The 16,006-nt window shown below is 41.1% G+C and overlaps 1 protein-coding gene and 1 long non-coding RNA gene across 3 annotated transcripts in view; both read right to left on the reverse strand.

The window, feature by feature from the left end:
• Nucleotides 1–16,006, reverse strand: part of LOC135419436 (uncharacterized) — a 522,870-nt gene that overhangs the window by 139,423 nt on the left and 367,441 nt on the right. The window lies entirely within an intron of this gene.
• BCHE (butyrylcholinesterase) overlaps nt 1–16,006 on the reverse strand; it is a 48,089-nt gene that overhangs the window by 12,242 nt on the left and 19,841 nt on the right. For both annotated transcript variants that reach the window (XM_064665782.1, XM_064665783.1), the window contains exon 2: nt 13,836–15,357. In XM_064665782.1, coding sequence (XP_064521852.1) covers nt 13,836–15,352 — 1,517 coding nt within the window. In that variant the 5' untranslated portion in view covers nt 15,353–15,357. The remainder of the gene's footprint in view (nt 1–13,835; nt 15,358–16,006) is intronic.

Consider the following 16,006-nt stretch of genomic DNA (forward strand, 5'->3'; position numbering starts at 1 on the left):
GAAAACCTTCATTTTGTTTGGAGAAAATGATCAAATGATTTGGGTTGCAAGGGATCTTTGAAGGTCATTTAGCCCAACCCCCTGCAATGAGCAGGGATATCTTCAACTACACCAGGAATATGAGCTTCACTCAATATTTTAGAAAGAAGCTGGTTCCTTTTCTGCACAGTTTTTCCTGTTTACAGGAGCAAGTCTTAAGGCAATTAAGAAACACAATTATTTGAATTGCTCCCAGAGAAGAAATGCGAGAGGTAGAGAGAAGAAAAAAAAAAAGACCAAAACAAACTCAAACCACCTGTGTTTAAATTCTGATGTGAACAGAATTTGTCTCACTATTTCAGATTTTTTTTTCCTTTGCATATGCCCTGAAGTTATAGCTGGACTCTCTCTACTCTGATAGTGATACAGCAGCTCATTTACAGTTAATTATTTTGTCTTTAGGGCAGCCAAACTTATTTTCTCATTAACTGGAAAACCAGAGTGTCTTTGTGGGCTCAGTCTCCAGTAAAGCTGCTCTCGTGTTCTACCCTCAAACTCACGTGTGCTGTTATTGAAATTCATGACCATTATTTAATCTTGTGCCCAGTGGAAGTTGCTTGGCTGCACTTGTTGTTACAAAGATCAGGTTCGTCCCCCTTTGAGTATTTATGTCCACAACCGTCAATAACACTTAATTTTCAAGATTAATTTATAGTAAGTATATTAGATTTGACATAGAAGTGAAAAGGGTTTTACAGGAGCTTATTCACTGATCATTTCTCTGCATTTAATGTTCGTCTTCAGCAACTTCAGAAGGAGAAAGTTAATTTCATTCAAATGGAAAATGCAACATGAACACGGTTCTGTTAATCATAATAAACATACATACATTACCATTCTCATTAATGTGATCAATATAGCCTGAAATACAACCCTAGCTCACTGCATATTTATTTATATTCAGATAACATTCCTTTTACAGATGGTCTATCACACAGATACACAAAAATATGTAATTCATCATCTGACTTTTTTTTTTGGTAAAAATTCATGTTATAAAGTACTTGGGAAATATCCACTTTATTTTGTGAGTGAGCTCTGAATAGCAGAGCGAGAATTCATAGAGTACATTCCATCATTTAAAACAGGTTGTTCTTTTGTACTTTTAACTTATATTTTGATATAGTCCACAAAGAAAAATTTTCTCTGCTAACTCTCCTGAAAAAGTTTTTAGGCTGTTTTAGGATGAGTATTGTAAACCAAGTGTAGCACATGATATCTCAGATGGTCCCAAGCTTTTACCATACTCCTCTTTAGCTGCTCTATTTGTGAACAGAACTGGTTAACATGTTGTGCATTTCCCCAGAGCACAAGAAAACCAACCTGCCCATCATTTTAGCTGCTGGATTAGACCAACCCAAACCCACCAATAAATTCAGAAGCTGGAACACACTTTTACCTCCAGTCCCTGGTGCAGCCCCTTCCTCCAGCCTGACAAATATTAGCTCTGCCTGGCTGGAGCTGTTGGTGGAGGGATTGCTCCCTGTGAAGCCTCATGCACTAATTTCACCTGGAAATCAAATGCAGACCTGCCCCTTCCTAGATGTGACTGTATTGGCTTCAGCCTGGTTGGAACTGCTGATGCTTATTTTCAACTTGGCCCTTTTTCTTTTAACCAGCTGATTTTAAAGGAAGGAGAGAGCGAATGTGAATCATTTTTTATGATCTTTTGTGATTCCTTGTAGCTGTCGGGCAGCGCTGGCAATCAGCAGGTTTTTATGGGATGGTGTTTTATGGTGTGTTACCATGAGCACCACATAACTGGGAGGGGGAATGGCCTTGGAGCTGCAACAGCAGCAGTAACCCCATCTCTTGCAGGATTTCTGCAGCTGCATTACAACACCTTTAAAAATGATGGAAACAGTCAGCTGGGCATCAAACAAGAAGCACGTTGGAAATGTTTCACCCCGAAGGAAGCTCTGGGAGCAAGGGGTGTTTCTGCACGTTTCTGCACCATATGGACACGCCTATATGTGTCTGCACCATCCCTGGAGGGATTTAAAAGGCATGTAGATGTGGCTCTTGGGGACACTGGCAGTGCTGGGGTAATGATGGTGATCTCAAAGGTCTAAACCGAATAGATGAACCTTTTCTCTTTTCCCTTCCCTTCCCTTCCCTTCCCTTCCCTTCCCTTCCCTTCCCTTCCCTTCCCTTCCCTTCCCTTCCCTTCCCTTCCCTTCCCTTCCCTTCCCTTCCCTTCCCTTCCCTTCTTTTCTCTTTTCCTTTTTTCCTTTCTTTTTCTTTCTGTTTTTTGTTTGGTTTTGTTTGGTTAGGTTTTTTATTTGTTTGTTTTTCCCCACACACAGTCTGGAAGAAAACATTTTGTTACTTTCCCTTCTATTCCCCATGGAGAGAAGGACCCTCCTAACTAGCAGGAATGCTGATGAGGAGCACCAGGCTGTGCTGAGGGCTGGGAGGTGTTTTTGGCATTAGCCAGGCAAACTTATCCAGATGTATCCCATAATTTCTAAAGGCCATGATGTGTAAAATTTATACCTGTGTTCACCTTCCCAATGCAACACAACAACTGCCAGATTAATATCAATTTTGGATGGTGACTTGGTCCCCACAGGGCACATGTTTGTGTTGGGCTTTGCTTGGATGGCACAACTGGGAGCTTAACAGATAATTCCAACCCAGTCCCATTAAAAAGAAGAGCAGGTTTTACTGTTAACTACTGGTTGAGTCTTCTCAAACCCTCAAAGAGTTTGTCTTATTACTGGGTTCTTCATACCAGGCTATTGGTTTCAGCTGACTCACTGATAAGTAGACACCAGAGAGGGCTGTGAGGTTGAAGGCTCAAAGTCCTTAACCTGAGGAGCTGTCCTACCTCCTGCAACAAAGAAAATGAACGTTCCCTGGAAACTTTCCTAAAAAAAGTTAGCCAGGGAAAGGATGAAGAAATATCTGTAAAAAAAAAACAAACCCAAACCATTAACTGTAAAACATCCCCAGAAGCTCCAGTTCCTGCATAAAATCTCCATTCAGAGACTGAGGGCTGTATAAATCTGGAAAGCTCTCTCTGTGTGAATATGCAGACTGCACCTGATGCAGTATCACCATCAATTGGGTCAATATATCCATGGTTCAGTATAATGAACTTACTCTTAGCTTTTTTTTTTAATTCAGAGAGTTATCCAGGACCTTTTCCCAAGCCACTCAGCTCATCTTCTGCCACCCATCAAAATGACTCGATGGGTCTCCCTGGATAAAATCTTTACATTATGCCAAAATATTTTACATTAAATTGTACACTTCGAGGCTGTTTGCTATTAAAAAATGCAAAAGCAAAAAGAAAAAAAAGATGACAAGGGCACTTTTCAGTTCATTATTCAAAGTTTATGGGTGGCCCATTTGGAATAACGAGCAAGGGGGAGTTATGTTGGTTTTAATGTCACTGCTGCTACCAGTTGGTGCTCTTTATACATGATACTGCATAAAAAGTTAACTTGCTAGTTTTAATTTAATTAAGGGGCCCTTCAGAGTACTCCTTAATATCAGCTAATCATGAAACATCTTTTTTTTATTGAACTGATGGACCCTCTGTACAAATGCACTGCCACACTTTATTTTTTATTTTATAAAACTCTCTTAAGGCCTTTATCTTCTTAGACTGATGGGACAGACAGCAGCAATCTAATCTATCAACTGAAATTATTATTATAATTATAAGTATTATAGAATAATAATAACAATATTACTACTAATAATAGCAATAATAGCAACAATAACAACTAAACTTTAAAAACTATCACACTGGAAGGTAACAACTCAGATAGGGGTATTGTCAGCATGTGCAATACTGGGTGATTGGAAAGTGTCCCTGATTATCTGTTTCATAAACTAAATTTCCTTGGAGCCTTTGTCATCAGTGTTCCCAAGGCCTCTGTGCCTGTGGCACTATGAAGAACTGTGGAACTTGGAAAGAAAATAAAAAAAAAAAGGTCATATTTAAAATAAATTGGTTTTTTTAGAAGTGAATTTTTGTGAGAATATAGTAACCAGTTTCTGAAAATCTAAGTAATTAAACCCTTCTCATTTACTTGTTCCTTAACAAGGTGTAAAAATCCTAATTTTGTGACATCAAATCCCACAGTAGTGAATGGAAGGACTCCTATGGTGAGCACTACAAGTCTGGGAGAGGTGGAGATTTGAACCCTTCAAACTACATTTATTAAGCAGCCGGTTCTGGGAAGTTCATTAAATCCTGTTGTGCTCAGCTCTCACTCCCAGCTCCCACACACGAGTCCATAATCCAGTGACCATAAAGTGCCCCTGAGCCACAGCAAAAGGAAACTGCTTTGCAAGTTATATCGAAGGTAAATATTATTCCTTCTGCTGATCCTTGAGGAAACCTGCAGGATCCAGCTGGCACAGCCTTTAGCTGACAGAAACCATAGAAGGACCTTTGCAGCCAGGCTTTCTTACACCTTCACCAGCTAAATAAAGCTCAGGATATTCCTTCCAGATTCCAGCTGGGTGACAACAGATGAGTGTTTAAATGTCTTAAACTATAAATTATCATGCTATGTGCTGTTACAGCCAATATCAGTTTCAGGAAATGAAGCAACAAGCTGTTGCTTCTTTGTTTTGGTCTTATTGTGTTCTGCTCAAAAGAGAAGAACCCATCAAGTTGAAATGATTCTTGATCGTGCTTGGTACTTATTCATGAATCCCTGGTGTATATATATAAGATGGGTCTTAAGGTATTGGCCATAAATAATGCAGTTTTTGAGAATTTCAGATCCAGGATGTTCTGCCTGCAGCAGGGTACGCCTGTTATGCATTTAGGGTTCCTCAAATCCTTGGCTCCTGCATTGGAGCCTGCTCTTCCATCAGGAGGAATACTGAGCTGGGTCAGTTGAGCCAGAGCTAACGAGCCCCTCAGACCCTGCCTGGGTATTTCTGACCTCCTGGTCCCACCCTGGCACTCCTGCACACGGGGATCCTCCGCTGGGAAAGTATTCCAGCGAAGTCTGGGGCTCTTCCAGGAACCCTTGCCCCAAACTCCACACAGAGGGTATGATCAGATGTGATTTTATCATACCAGGTCTGAAACTGCCCCACTGCTCCAAGAGTCACTGCCACAGTGATGATTTCACACCTTCTCCAGGACTCCAGGTTCTGGTGTGAATATTCACATTTACATCACTTTTGAATAGACATGAGAGGCAACACCACAGCTTAGTCCCTCTTTATTCTGAAGGAACACTTCTGCCTTTTTTTTTTTTTTAAATGTTCCTGTAAAGTGCTTTGTAAGATCCTCATGTCCTTTGGTATGGGATCAATTTTAGCTTTAAAGGGCCACTTTTCAAAGCTGTTATTTCTTAACACTCTTGGCTGCAGCAAGAAATCAAATGCAACTGTAGTTTTTAGTCTTAGCTTGTAGAGGTTGGAGAGGGCTGTTTGGAAATGGAAGAAAGTCCTGAACCCTATTGAGACTTTGAAGGAGGAAGTAACTTCCAAAGAAGGTAAGTAAAGGAATAAGTAGAGGAAGGCACATGGCACTTGTCCTTTTAGTCATCCTCTGAGACTGGTTTATCTCCTCTACCACATCTTTTCTTTCTCAGGACCTGGGAAAAAAAGCTTATACAGTATCTTAACCAGAATTACTCCCTTGAACAAACCTAAAGAGTGGCTGTGAAGGGAGAGAAAAATGGTTTTATTGCTATGGAAGTATTAATACTGTGTTTTAAATTCCCAGTGCCTTTGGTAAAATCTGTCAGCCCAGTTGGTTGTGAGAGAGAGTGGATACTGTGCTCATGTGTGTATGATTGCTGGTTCCATCCCTTCCTTCCTCTCCCATTAATAAAGTTCATCCCAGGCACCCAGGAATTGTTAGATAAATGTGTTCAATGCTCTCCTTATCTCCAGAGCTCCAATTTTCAGTACAGACTGTGCAGTTGATACTACAGTAGGATATGATGTTTGAGATTTGTTTTCAATTGTAATTGCCCTAATCATGATTTTCTTTTCCAGGCAGATGCTCCACACAGCCCTGCACCCAACAAAATTGTGTGGATTCAGCGTGTCCTGATGGATTTCTTCATAGTGGCATTTTCCTTTTTATTTTCCACTACTGCCACTGCTTTATTTCTCTGAGTGGGAGGAAGTGCATGAGTCACAAACTTTCACTACCATGTAATCCAGGCCAAATTGAGCAGTCCTATAAAGGAAACTATTGGGCATCTTTTGGGAGGGTATATATGTGTTACTGCTTCATCAGAATCAGAACTGCTGAAACTTCATGTTGGAAGATGTAAACAAGAACGTAGAATGTTCACAACCTCCTCCAAAGATGTTTAAAAATAATAATAATAAAAATGATTAAGTTATTTTCTTATCTGTTATAAATTCATTGTAGGTTTGACATTTACAAATAGAAGTTACATGTAATTTTCCTTGATAAACACATTCAAATTCTGTCCCAGCATTGTAACATCATCTGAGCCTGATTTGAACTATACCAAGAGGGAAGTACCAACATTTGGACTGAGAGTTATAAAAGACATGCCCTCAAGAAGAAAAGGGGGGGATATCTGAACCTCTTAAAACTTCTCTTTCAGAATTGAGGGGGGTTAAGTGGAAATTATGGTGTGCAACTATTTCACAACCAGGAAAGAACAACTGTTAAACCTCCAAGCATTTCCAGTTGTACAGAAAATTCACTTGGACGCTACTCACTGAGAACACCATGAGTGAGATGGGTGAGATATTTAAAACTTCATTAGTTAAAAATCATAGTATTTGAACAACCATTCCAGTAGGAAAAGGATCCCTCTGGTGTAAATTTGAGGCAGCAACCTTTAGAGTTTGTACTGTATAAAATGAGGAAGTTGTTTAATATTCCCCCAAGGAAAGGTAAAGAACACAGATGGGGATCAGAGATGTCTGGAAAAGCAGAGGATGGAAGCTTTTAATTTTACATAGAATCATGTAAAATTTGGTGGAAAAGCCTGATTTCTACTAAAGCAGCTTCTAGATTTGTGGGGACAGAACCTCACAAACCCTGTGACTAAATTTCCAACTGCATTTGCCCAGAAGTGCCTTCTCTTGCTGCTGAATGAAAAAAAAATTAAACACTATATTGAGCTACCTTCAAAAAATACAGTGTTGGGTAACCTCTGCTGCTCCTCATTTCCTCCCTTCTCCCCTTTGCCACTTCCCTGAAATAAGCCAATCTCTTGCTTTGGGGAGTAAATTAAAATGTCTACTGAAAGGTTTCCATTCTTCTCGTGAATTTTCTCAGCAGGACTTCAGATTAGTGTTCCAGAACCACCTGGAAAAATGGGGTTTGCAGACCTTTCCAACTGCAATTTCTGTCGTCTGATGATGAAACAAGGACTAAGCTGCAGAAAAGCAGCGTGGAAGAAGAGTGGCCCTAAAAAGAGGATTAACTGTGAGTGAACATTAATTAGAATTTCACAGTGGCTTCTGCAGTCGTGTATTTAGGTGTCTGTAAAAGTTATGATATAGGGGAAGCAATCTTAATCCTAAATTGTCTCTGAAGGATGTTGCTTTTATTAGTGAACCTGCCTTACACATAACTCAGAATAAGTTCACATGTATCCTTCCTTCATTTCTCCCTTCACAGATTTCTTCACCCCCTGAAATGCTTAGAAGTCTTTCAGATATTTTCTTCTTTCATATATCAATCTCTTTTTGCTCTTTCTCTCTTCTTTGTGTATTTCTTGGTCACTGACCTCTTGCATCAGTCAGCATTTCCCTCTCTTGCCTTCCCATTTTCCTTCCTCACGTGCTTTTCATCCAACACTAAATTATTTCCATTCAGGCTTCTTAATTCCACTTCCAAATTTGAGTAGCAATGGCACTATGGTTTTATTTCAACTCTTGAAACATTTGTTTGTCTTTGCTCCTCTCCTTTCCTTGGAAAATATCCGTGTAGCCTCTTTGCCAGGGAACCATGTCCAGTGTGGGCTGTTCTACAAATCTCTGTTGTGAGAACAGGTGGAGCCACACCCAAGATATAGAGTCACAGAATCACAGAATCACTTAGGTTGGAAAAGACCTCTGAGATCTTCCAGTCCAGCTGCTAATCCAGCACTGCCCCGTGGTCCGAGTGCCACGTCTGCACGGTCCCTCTAGGGATGGGCACTCCACCACTGGGGAGGGCTGGACAACCATTTCCATTAAGAATTTTTTCCAAATATCCAACCTAAGCCTCCCTTGGTGCAACTCAAGGCTGTTTTCTCTCCTCCTGTCCCTTGTTCCCTGGGAGCAGAGCCCGACCCCCCCCGGCTCCCCCCTCCTGTCAGGGGGTTGCAGAGCCAGAAGGTCCCCCCTGAGCTTCCTTTTCTCCAGGCTGAGCCCCCCCAGCTCCCTCAGCTGCTCCAGACCCTTCCCCAGCTCCATTCCCTTATCTGGACATGCTCCAGCCCCTCAGATTTCCCTCTCTTCTTTTACAGGGCCAGCTAAAGGCAGCACAGCTCTGCAAAAACCCACCTCAAAGAGATCCACTCCTTCTCTTGGACCCTGTGTGGGGGTTTGTGTGTCTCTGCCTCGGCTACAGACCCAGGGAGTTCACCTTGCTCCCTCCCAGGACTGTGAATCATCACTGATGGTTTGGATCCCTCAGCCTTTGACAGTTGAATTAAAGTTTCCCCTTCTCCACAAAGCATTGCCAGTCCTCTCTTCAAGGCAAACCTCTGCATTATGGTTTTAGGTTTTTAGTTTTATGTCTCGCTCAATTACTCCTACAATATTTGGACATTTCCTTAATAGATGTTCTCATCTCCTGTTTGAAAATAATAGTTTGACTCATCTGTTGTAGGGAATAAAATCTGTGAAGGACCAAATTGCATTTACTGCACAAGATATCCTCTTGTAATTGCAATATTTGTAATAGCGTTAAACCAATCTAAACAATTTTATATCCCAGGCCTATTTTGAAAAGAGGACTGAACCAAATACTCCTGTTTTCAATTCTGAAATTCGATGACAGCTTGTCAGCTTGTAGCCAGAAAGGGAGAGATGCCTGCCAAAGCAGGGCTCTAGTTACTGAGTTTTTCCATGATGCACTTTTTCCAAATAGTTTGCTAAAAAGGTGTTTCCATTACTGCTTCTGAATGTAACAATATATATGGACCCTGCAAAGATGATGAGTCACTTTTAAGAACCTAAAACTGAAGGTGGAGAAATAGAAATAAAGTTTCTTAAAATTTGACCTTGTTTTACTGCTGGTTTGTTTTTTTTTTGTTCATTACTGTGATTTCCACAATTTTTTTTCATGGCTCAGAAATTACTCACATTAATGGGAGTCTATGTGAGAATAAACGTGCCCTTTTGGGCCAAACTGAAAGCTTTGATTTTCCTTAACTTGGGAAAGGAAGACTTTCCATATAATTACTTTTACTTTCAGAAACTCTTCTCATGATTTGTGTTTTTTACCTCACATCCAGAAATCTTTTGTTCAGGATTCTTGACCTTATCAGGGAAAATCACTAGTTAAGATGAAAAATGACTTTTTCTAGATGAATGTGAGATGTCAGGAGCATCAACCTCAGGAAAAGTCTCCTCTTGGTGCCCCTGAGTTCTGGCTCTGGTGTGTTTGAAGACCCTGTGAGGATCAAAGTGGCTCCAACCCAACCACCTTCCTCTCTCCATGTGGCTCCCTGGAAGAAATACAGCCCACAATAAATTTCTGACCTTCAAGTGGCTTAGTGGTACATAAAACTTCCTACTTCCTGAAGTATAAGAAAATTAAAAGTGGTTGGAGTTTTTTATTTTTACTTTTTGCCACTATATTCAGTCCTTGCCATATAGAGTATATAGGTCCCCAGTTCAACTGCTGTCTGGACTCTATATGAGGCTGTTGGTTTTGTTCTCACTGGTCTGAAACTACTCTCTATAAACAGGTTGTGATAAGTTGGTAACAAAAGCACTGAAATTTATTATATGTCTACCAGAGGAACATCAGGGAAAGGCAATAATAACCAGACAAAGTGCTTCAGAGCTTTAGTGGGACAATCAAAGCCTCACAAATTCCCCTAAAACATAGCAGGAAATATTTCAAAGGCTTCACTTTATAGAAAAAAAGCTGCAAAGATTTGTTTCAGCAGTTGTTAAACTGGCAGCCAGACAAGTTTTGCCCGTTTCCTTTTATCCAAAACATTTTTCACAAAGCCTTAAAAAATATTATCTTTGTGTGTTCCACTGCACCCTTATTTGAGTTCTCATCCCATCTAGTTTGTCTGTCTCATGACTAAAGAACACAGTTACCAAAATAAATGAAGAAAGTAACGGGAAAAGCATAACCTGGTGCCCACTGATTTGGGGGCCATCTAGTTTTTCATGTTAAATAAAACTTCTCCTTCCTAGAGGTGGCAGAGAATTCTGCTGCTTTCTGATTGATAGTAGCTGTTAGTGTCACTTTACTTTTGAAAGCTTTCTGAAGAATAACAGAAGTGCAGCAAAGAATTGAACTTTAAAAGTGTTTAAAAAGAGAAATTGAAATTTTTTTTTTCACCACAGGTGGAGCTTAGAATAAAGTGTGCTGGAAAGAACTCAGGAGAAGGCCACTGAAAACTGACATTATTGTTAAAATGAATGTTATTTACACATGAACATGATCATTCCGAGCCTGATCCATGTGACATCACACTGTGGTTTCCTGCTGAATGCAATTTGACCACATCTCTGTCCAATTTGATGATATGTGGTATTTTATCAAATGATTTTAAGGCTAACAATTGATATTCAACTGCCAATGTTCTTAAATACAAGAATAAGCTGAGGAGACCCTGGGTCAAGGTAAAGGGAGGAATTTAAACTCCCAGTGTAAATCAAATGCATTGATTTTGGAATCTGTTCTTTCTTATAACCCAAATATTTTATTATGCTTGATTTATTCAGACAGCAGGAGTAATAAGTCTCTTTCTTCCCTTGCTGGTAGAACAGAGATTTTTTTTTGAGGGTATGATGAAAATGTTGTTCTTTCAAGGATCAAATACATGCCAAAAAAAAAAAGTATTTTATGAAATTACATTAACTGCACGAGGAAAAATGGGGATACGTGGTCAACCCTACTTGATACCAAAAGTTCAGCCATGAAAAATTATAATATAATGAAATAGCAGAAATTTTCAAGTGATAGAAAGGAATTATCATTCCTGGAAGCTTTTGCTTCCAGTCCCAGGAAATCATGGGCAGTTTATTAGTAGTTTAATTTCTCTGCACCTTCATGGACGTCAGTATCCACCTCCAGACTGACCTCACACTGCTCAGCCAGCTCATCCCTGCCTGTGGACTCTCTCCCTCCTTCCAAGATCCCAAGGGATAACCTGTGCCCCTGATTCCTTAGATCTGCTTTGGAAGTAAATCATGGGCATATTGGATATTTCTGAGGGAAGAGACACTGGGAGTGTTTAACTGGAGGGAAATCCCCCACACTGTCACTCTGCTTGGCCACAGCTCCAGGCTGGGGGCTCCCCTGTGTCCTGTGCTCTGTCCAGAGCATCAGGGGCAACATTAGCTGGCAATAATCCAAAGGGCTGATCCTGAACATTCCTGCCAGGAATCCCATGGGCCTCCCAGTCTGTCCTTTCACCATAATACTCCATGTTCAGACCCAAAAGGTCATTGGCTTTTTTTTTTTTCATTCTTCTCAAACTATGTGACGTGATAAATCTATGATGCAATGAATAATATGGTGTGATATAATACTATATAATATAATACTTCATACTACATTATACTGTAATATACTATAATATAATACTAGATGATGTGATAATTGGGATTATTCAGAAGAAAAGCTTTGGGGTGACCTAATTGCAGCCTTCCAGTACCTGAAGAGGGACTTCAAGAAACATGGAGAGAGACTATTTATAAGAGCCTGGAGTGACAGGACAAGGAGGAATGGCTCTAACCTGACTTAGAGAAGGTTTAGATTGGATATGAGGAAGAAATTCTTCCCTGTGAGGGTGGGGAGGCCCTGGCACAGGTTGCCCAGAGAAGCTGTGGATGTCCCAACCCTGGAAGTGTCCAAGGCCAGTGGGAGGAACCTGGGCTAGTGGAAGGCATCCCTGCCCATGGGAGGGGTTTGGAACAAGATGATCTTTAAGGTCCCTTCCAATTTAACCATTCTACAATTCTGTTATAAAAATAACCTTATTTCTCTGGGTAAATCCTGCAGACAATCAGGTAGTAATGGCTTCCCCAGCTCCAAGGGATTCCCAGGCTGAGGAATCCTGTTGTGGATAATGGATCTGCAGGGACTCTTGTGGCTGAAAAGCAAAGGCTGATTGTCAAAGAAGACCATCTCAACAAGATCTTCACAGGTGTTACAGACTGTGTAAATATATGACAGATTCCTAAAAGTGACACTATTCCCAGGGGTCCAGAAGAGGGATACTGGAGTATAACAACAGCACCTAACTTCAGATATTTGCTCCTGTCTCCTACTGAATCATCTACATCTGCCATTCCCTATTCATATTCACAAATAAAAATTCTTGATGCCTGTAATTTTCCAGGAAAAGTGGTCACTTATCACTGATATTTATTTTTAGCAAGGATGTGAAATAAGCAGTGCCTGGAGATTTGGAAAATTGCATCTGCTACTGACAGGGGTGGGGGTGGACTGGGAAAGCCTTGGGCTGGCTGACAGTCTCCTTTTAGTTACTGAGAAAGGCAGAAATCGAGAATTTCACATATACTCTTGGGATGCTTTGAAGGAATCACTTCTCCTTTTCTCCCTAACAACTTTGCTTTTGTTCTTACATGACTTTGGGCATTTCTCAGGAGTTTTCTTGCTTTTACCCTTCAGATTCTCTCCCCCATCCCACTGTGGGTGGAGTGGGTGAGCAGTTTTCTGGGGTTTAGGTGCTGCCTGGGGTTAAACAATGACAGAAGCAGAAAATGCTCCTAAAGGGCATATTTTTAACTTTTTCTATCACCAATTTCATTCCTCACATGAGAATGAAAAGAAAGACCACTAAGGTCAAAATTTGGGCTCGAAGACTCCTCTGAGAAACAGCTCTGCCACCTCTCAGTCCCTCCCAGTCAGAAAACACCAGGATAAATATGATTTCTCCCAGTTTTGTTGACTCTACCTCATCTCCTTCCCTCTGCAGGCTCCTCTTCCCTCCCTTGTGCTTTTGTACTTCTGCACATTAGAATATTAGGTCAAACGCCCTCACTAAAAATGTGCTGTACAATATTTCTCATTTTCATCTTTTCTGCTTGATTTTCTCCTCATCTGCTGGAGACATCAATGGTAATTTTCCCCTCAGAGGTTTGCCCTTTGATCATGCCAGAGTTTCCTATAAACATTATATCAAAGCAGGGCTTCCCCAGTTCTTTATAAATGTTTATCATGTGCTCAAATATGCCAGGAAAACAAGGGTCACTTATTAATCTTGGAATTATCAGCAATTTTTATTACTTCCCCACCCATTGTACACTATGAATAATGTGTTACAGAGCCTGAGGTGTCTGTGCTCTGCTCAGGGAGCAAAGTGTCATATAGTGGGTTAACCCTCACCTTTTACTGTTACAAAAACTGCACAATTTTATTGTTTATCCAAATAGTGATGCTTTTGATACTTGTGTAGAAGCAAAGAGAGGGATTTTTTTGCTGTTTGCTGTGAAAACCACTTGAAATTCAATCTGTAGGGTAATCTAATTATAGTGTTTTTAGCAGAACTAAAATAGGAATTTTGAATAACTGAACAATAAATCTCTTCTCATCTTTCCAGGCAGCACCAAAACGGTTAAGCTTTTTCTGCTGGTGAAACAACAAGCAAAAATCAAACCAATTTCCACAGTAAACTTACCCAGTTTTGGCAAAAGTTGCCCAGTCTCTCATCATGGAGCGGCTCAAGATTTCCTCAGCTTTGGTGTAATTCACCTTTCTCTCCAGGGGCAACCCAAACACAAACTCAATCTCGTAGCCATGCATCACTCCCATCCACTCAGGCCAGGGGAGCTTGGAGGATCGATGTTCAAAGAAGTAAAAGAACACGTTGTTTCCCAGCTGGGCGAATTTTGTGCAGAATTCCATGACAGGACAGATTATGTTGTAGTCCCCGACGGCGTCGTCCGCGGCATCACAGTAGTGCTCTGGCTTGTGCTCGTTTTCCCAATCTGTGTACTGAAAGATTATGGATTCTATTGCAAGTTTGCTCACTCCTGGGAAGGCCAGAGTTAAGGCTGTCTCAAACTGGGTTTTATTGACCAAGCCATCGCTATCCTTGCTGAAGCCAGGGACTCCATATGCTAGAAATCCTGACCCTTCATCTTTGTTAACACCCACTAAGATCTGTGTTTGTTTGAAAAGGCCTTTCTCAATCAATTTTTCTGGCATGTCTAAGAGAAAATTGCCATCCACCGTTGGACAAAAATATACTTGCAGAAAAGAGCCACCTGGAACAGCAAAAATTTCATTCTCCAGTATTTCCTTCGGGTCCTTGTCTTGGAGGCAGAGAATTAGCTCTGTCTCGTTGCTGGTGGGACACTGGAGCTGTTTAGCTAAAGCCACTGTTCTGTTTCTGGCTTCAGATGCTGTGATTGCAGCCCAAGGGGCATTGGCAGATCCACTCTGCATGATGGCTCTGGTGAATAAAGGATGGCTTTTGGGGGAAAGGAGGTGGTAGCTGACAGAAGCCGAGCCAGCGCTCTCCCCAAATATCGTCACGCTTTTTGGGTTGCCTCCAAAGGCTGCTATGTTCTCCTGCACCCACTGAAGGGCCAACCTTTGATCAAACAAACCTGCATTTCCAGGAGCTTCCTGGTTTCCTGGCAAAGCCAAAAATCCTAATGCAGCGACCCTGTAGTTCATGGAAACCACGACAACTCTTTCTACCCTGGCCAGAAACTTTCCATCGTAGACAGGCAGGGCAGTGGACCCAGTCTCGAAGCCACCGCCGTAAATCCACACCATGACACTTGCATTCTTGGGCTTGGGAGAAGGAACCCACACATTAAGGTACAAGCAGTCTTCACTCAGGTTAGTTTTTGGGTTCCACATCTCTGATCCAGCAAACCCCGGGTAAGTTGTATCTATATGCTGGTAACAGGAGTTGGCGTGTTTTGTGGCGTCCCAAACATCCGACCACTTCTCCCGAGGTTCTGGCTTTTGAAACCTCAGTCTGCCCATGGGTGGCTGTCCATAAGGTATTCCAAGGAAGGCTGTCACAGTTCCCCCCAGGACCTGCAGGTTTGTCCCTCTGACCCTGCCTTTCTTGGTGGTAACGATGTTGTCTTCAGGCACCACCTTCCTGATGAACATGTACAGGAGAAGAAACCACATCAGAAACCTGGTAGAGAGACTTGGACCATTTGCCCAAATCATGATGCCTGAAACACACGAAAAAGTAATTCAGAATTAGTGTTGCAATTTGTTACTGCCAGAGCCAAAATGAGCTATTAAATAAGGGTGTAGGCCATCCCAGGGGCTTTGAAAACAAGATGGTGCTGCTGCACAAAGCTCAGAAGTATTTAACCATAAATTCTCATTTGTCCGTTGTGTTGCAAAGACTGTGTTTGGTATTTTGTATATAGTCAGTACTTCAGACAAATTCTCATGCTAAAAAGCACAGAACTGAACGAGCCAGACCAGGGAAGGTAAAGTCATATAAACAGGCTCTGATTACTCCAGTTAGCAGGTGACTTAAATGCCAGTCAAGACTTAAATGAGTCATGTCTTTCAAGATCTTGTTTCTCTAGAGGAGTCCAAGCAAGTTTACAACTACCAGAGTCCTACAAAGTAGTAGTCAAACTTCTGCTACTTAGAATGAACATTAAAATGCTAAAACATCAAGGACCTTTGAATACATGTAGATGATGCCTAAAAATTTACATATTGTCCACTCACTGGTTCCTGAGAACCTTTCCAAGTGATAATTAGTATTATCTAAAAGCTGGGGGAATAAAAGCTGATTATATACCACATATAAGTACTAATAGTCTGATTTACCCCAACCTCCTCAAATGCTATAAAACCATA

The sequence above is a fragment of the Pseudopipra pipra genome, chromosome 10, assembly GCF_036250125.1.
Source record: "Pseudopipra pipra isolate bDixPip1 chromosome 10, bDixPip1.hap1, whole genome shotgun sequence".
Lineage (NCBI taxonomy): Eukaryota > Metazoa > Chordata > Aves > Passeriformes > Pipridae > Pseudopipra > Pseudopipra pipra.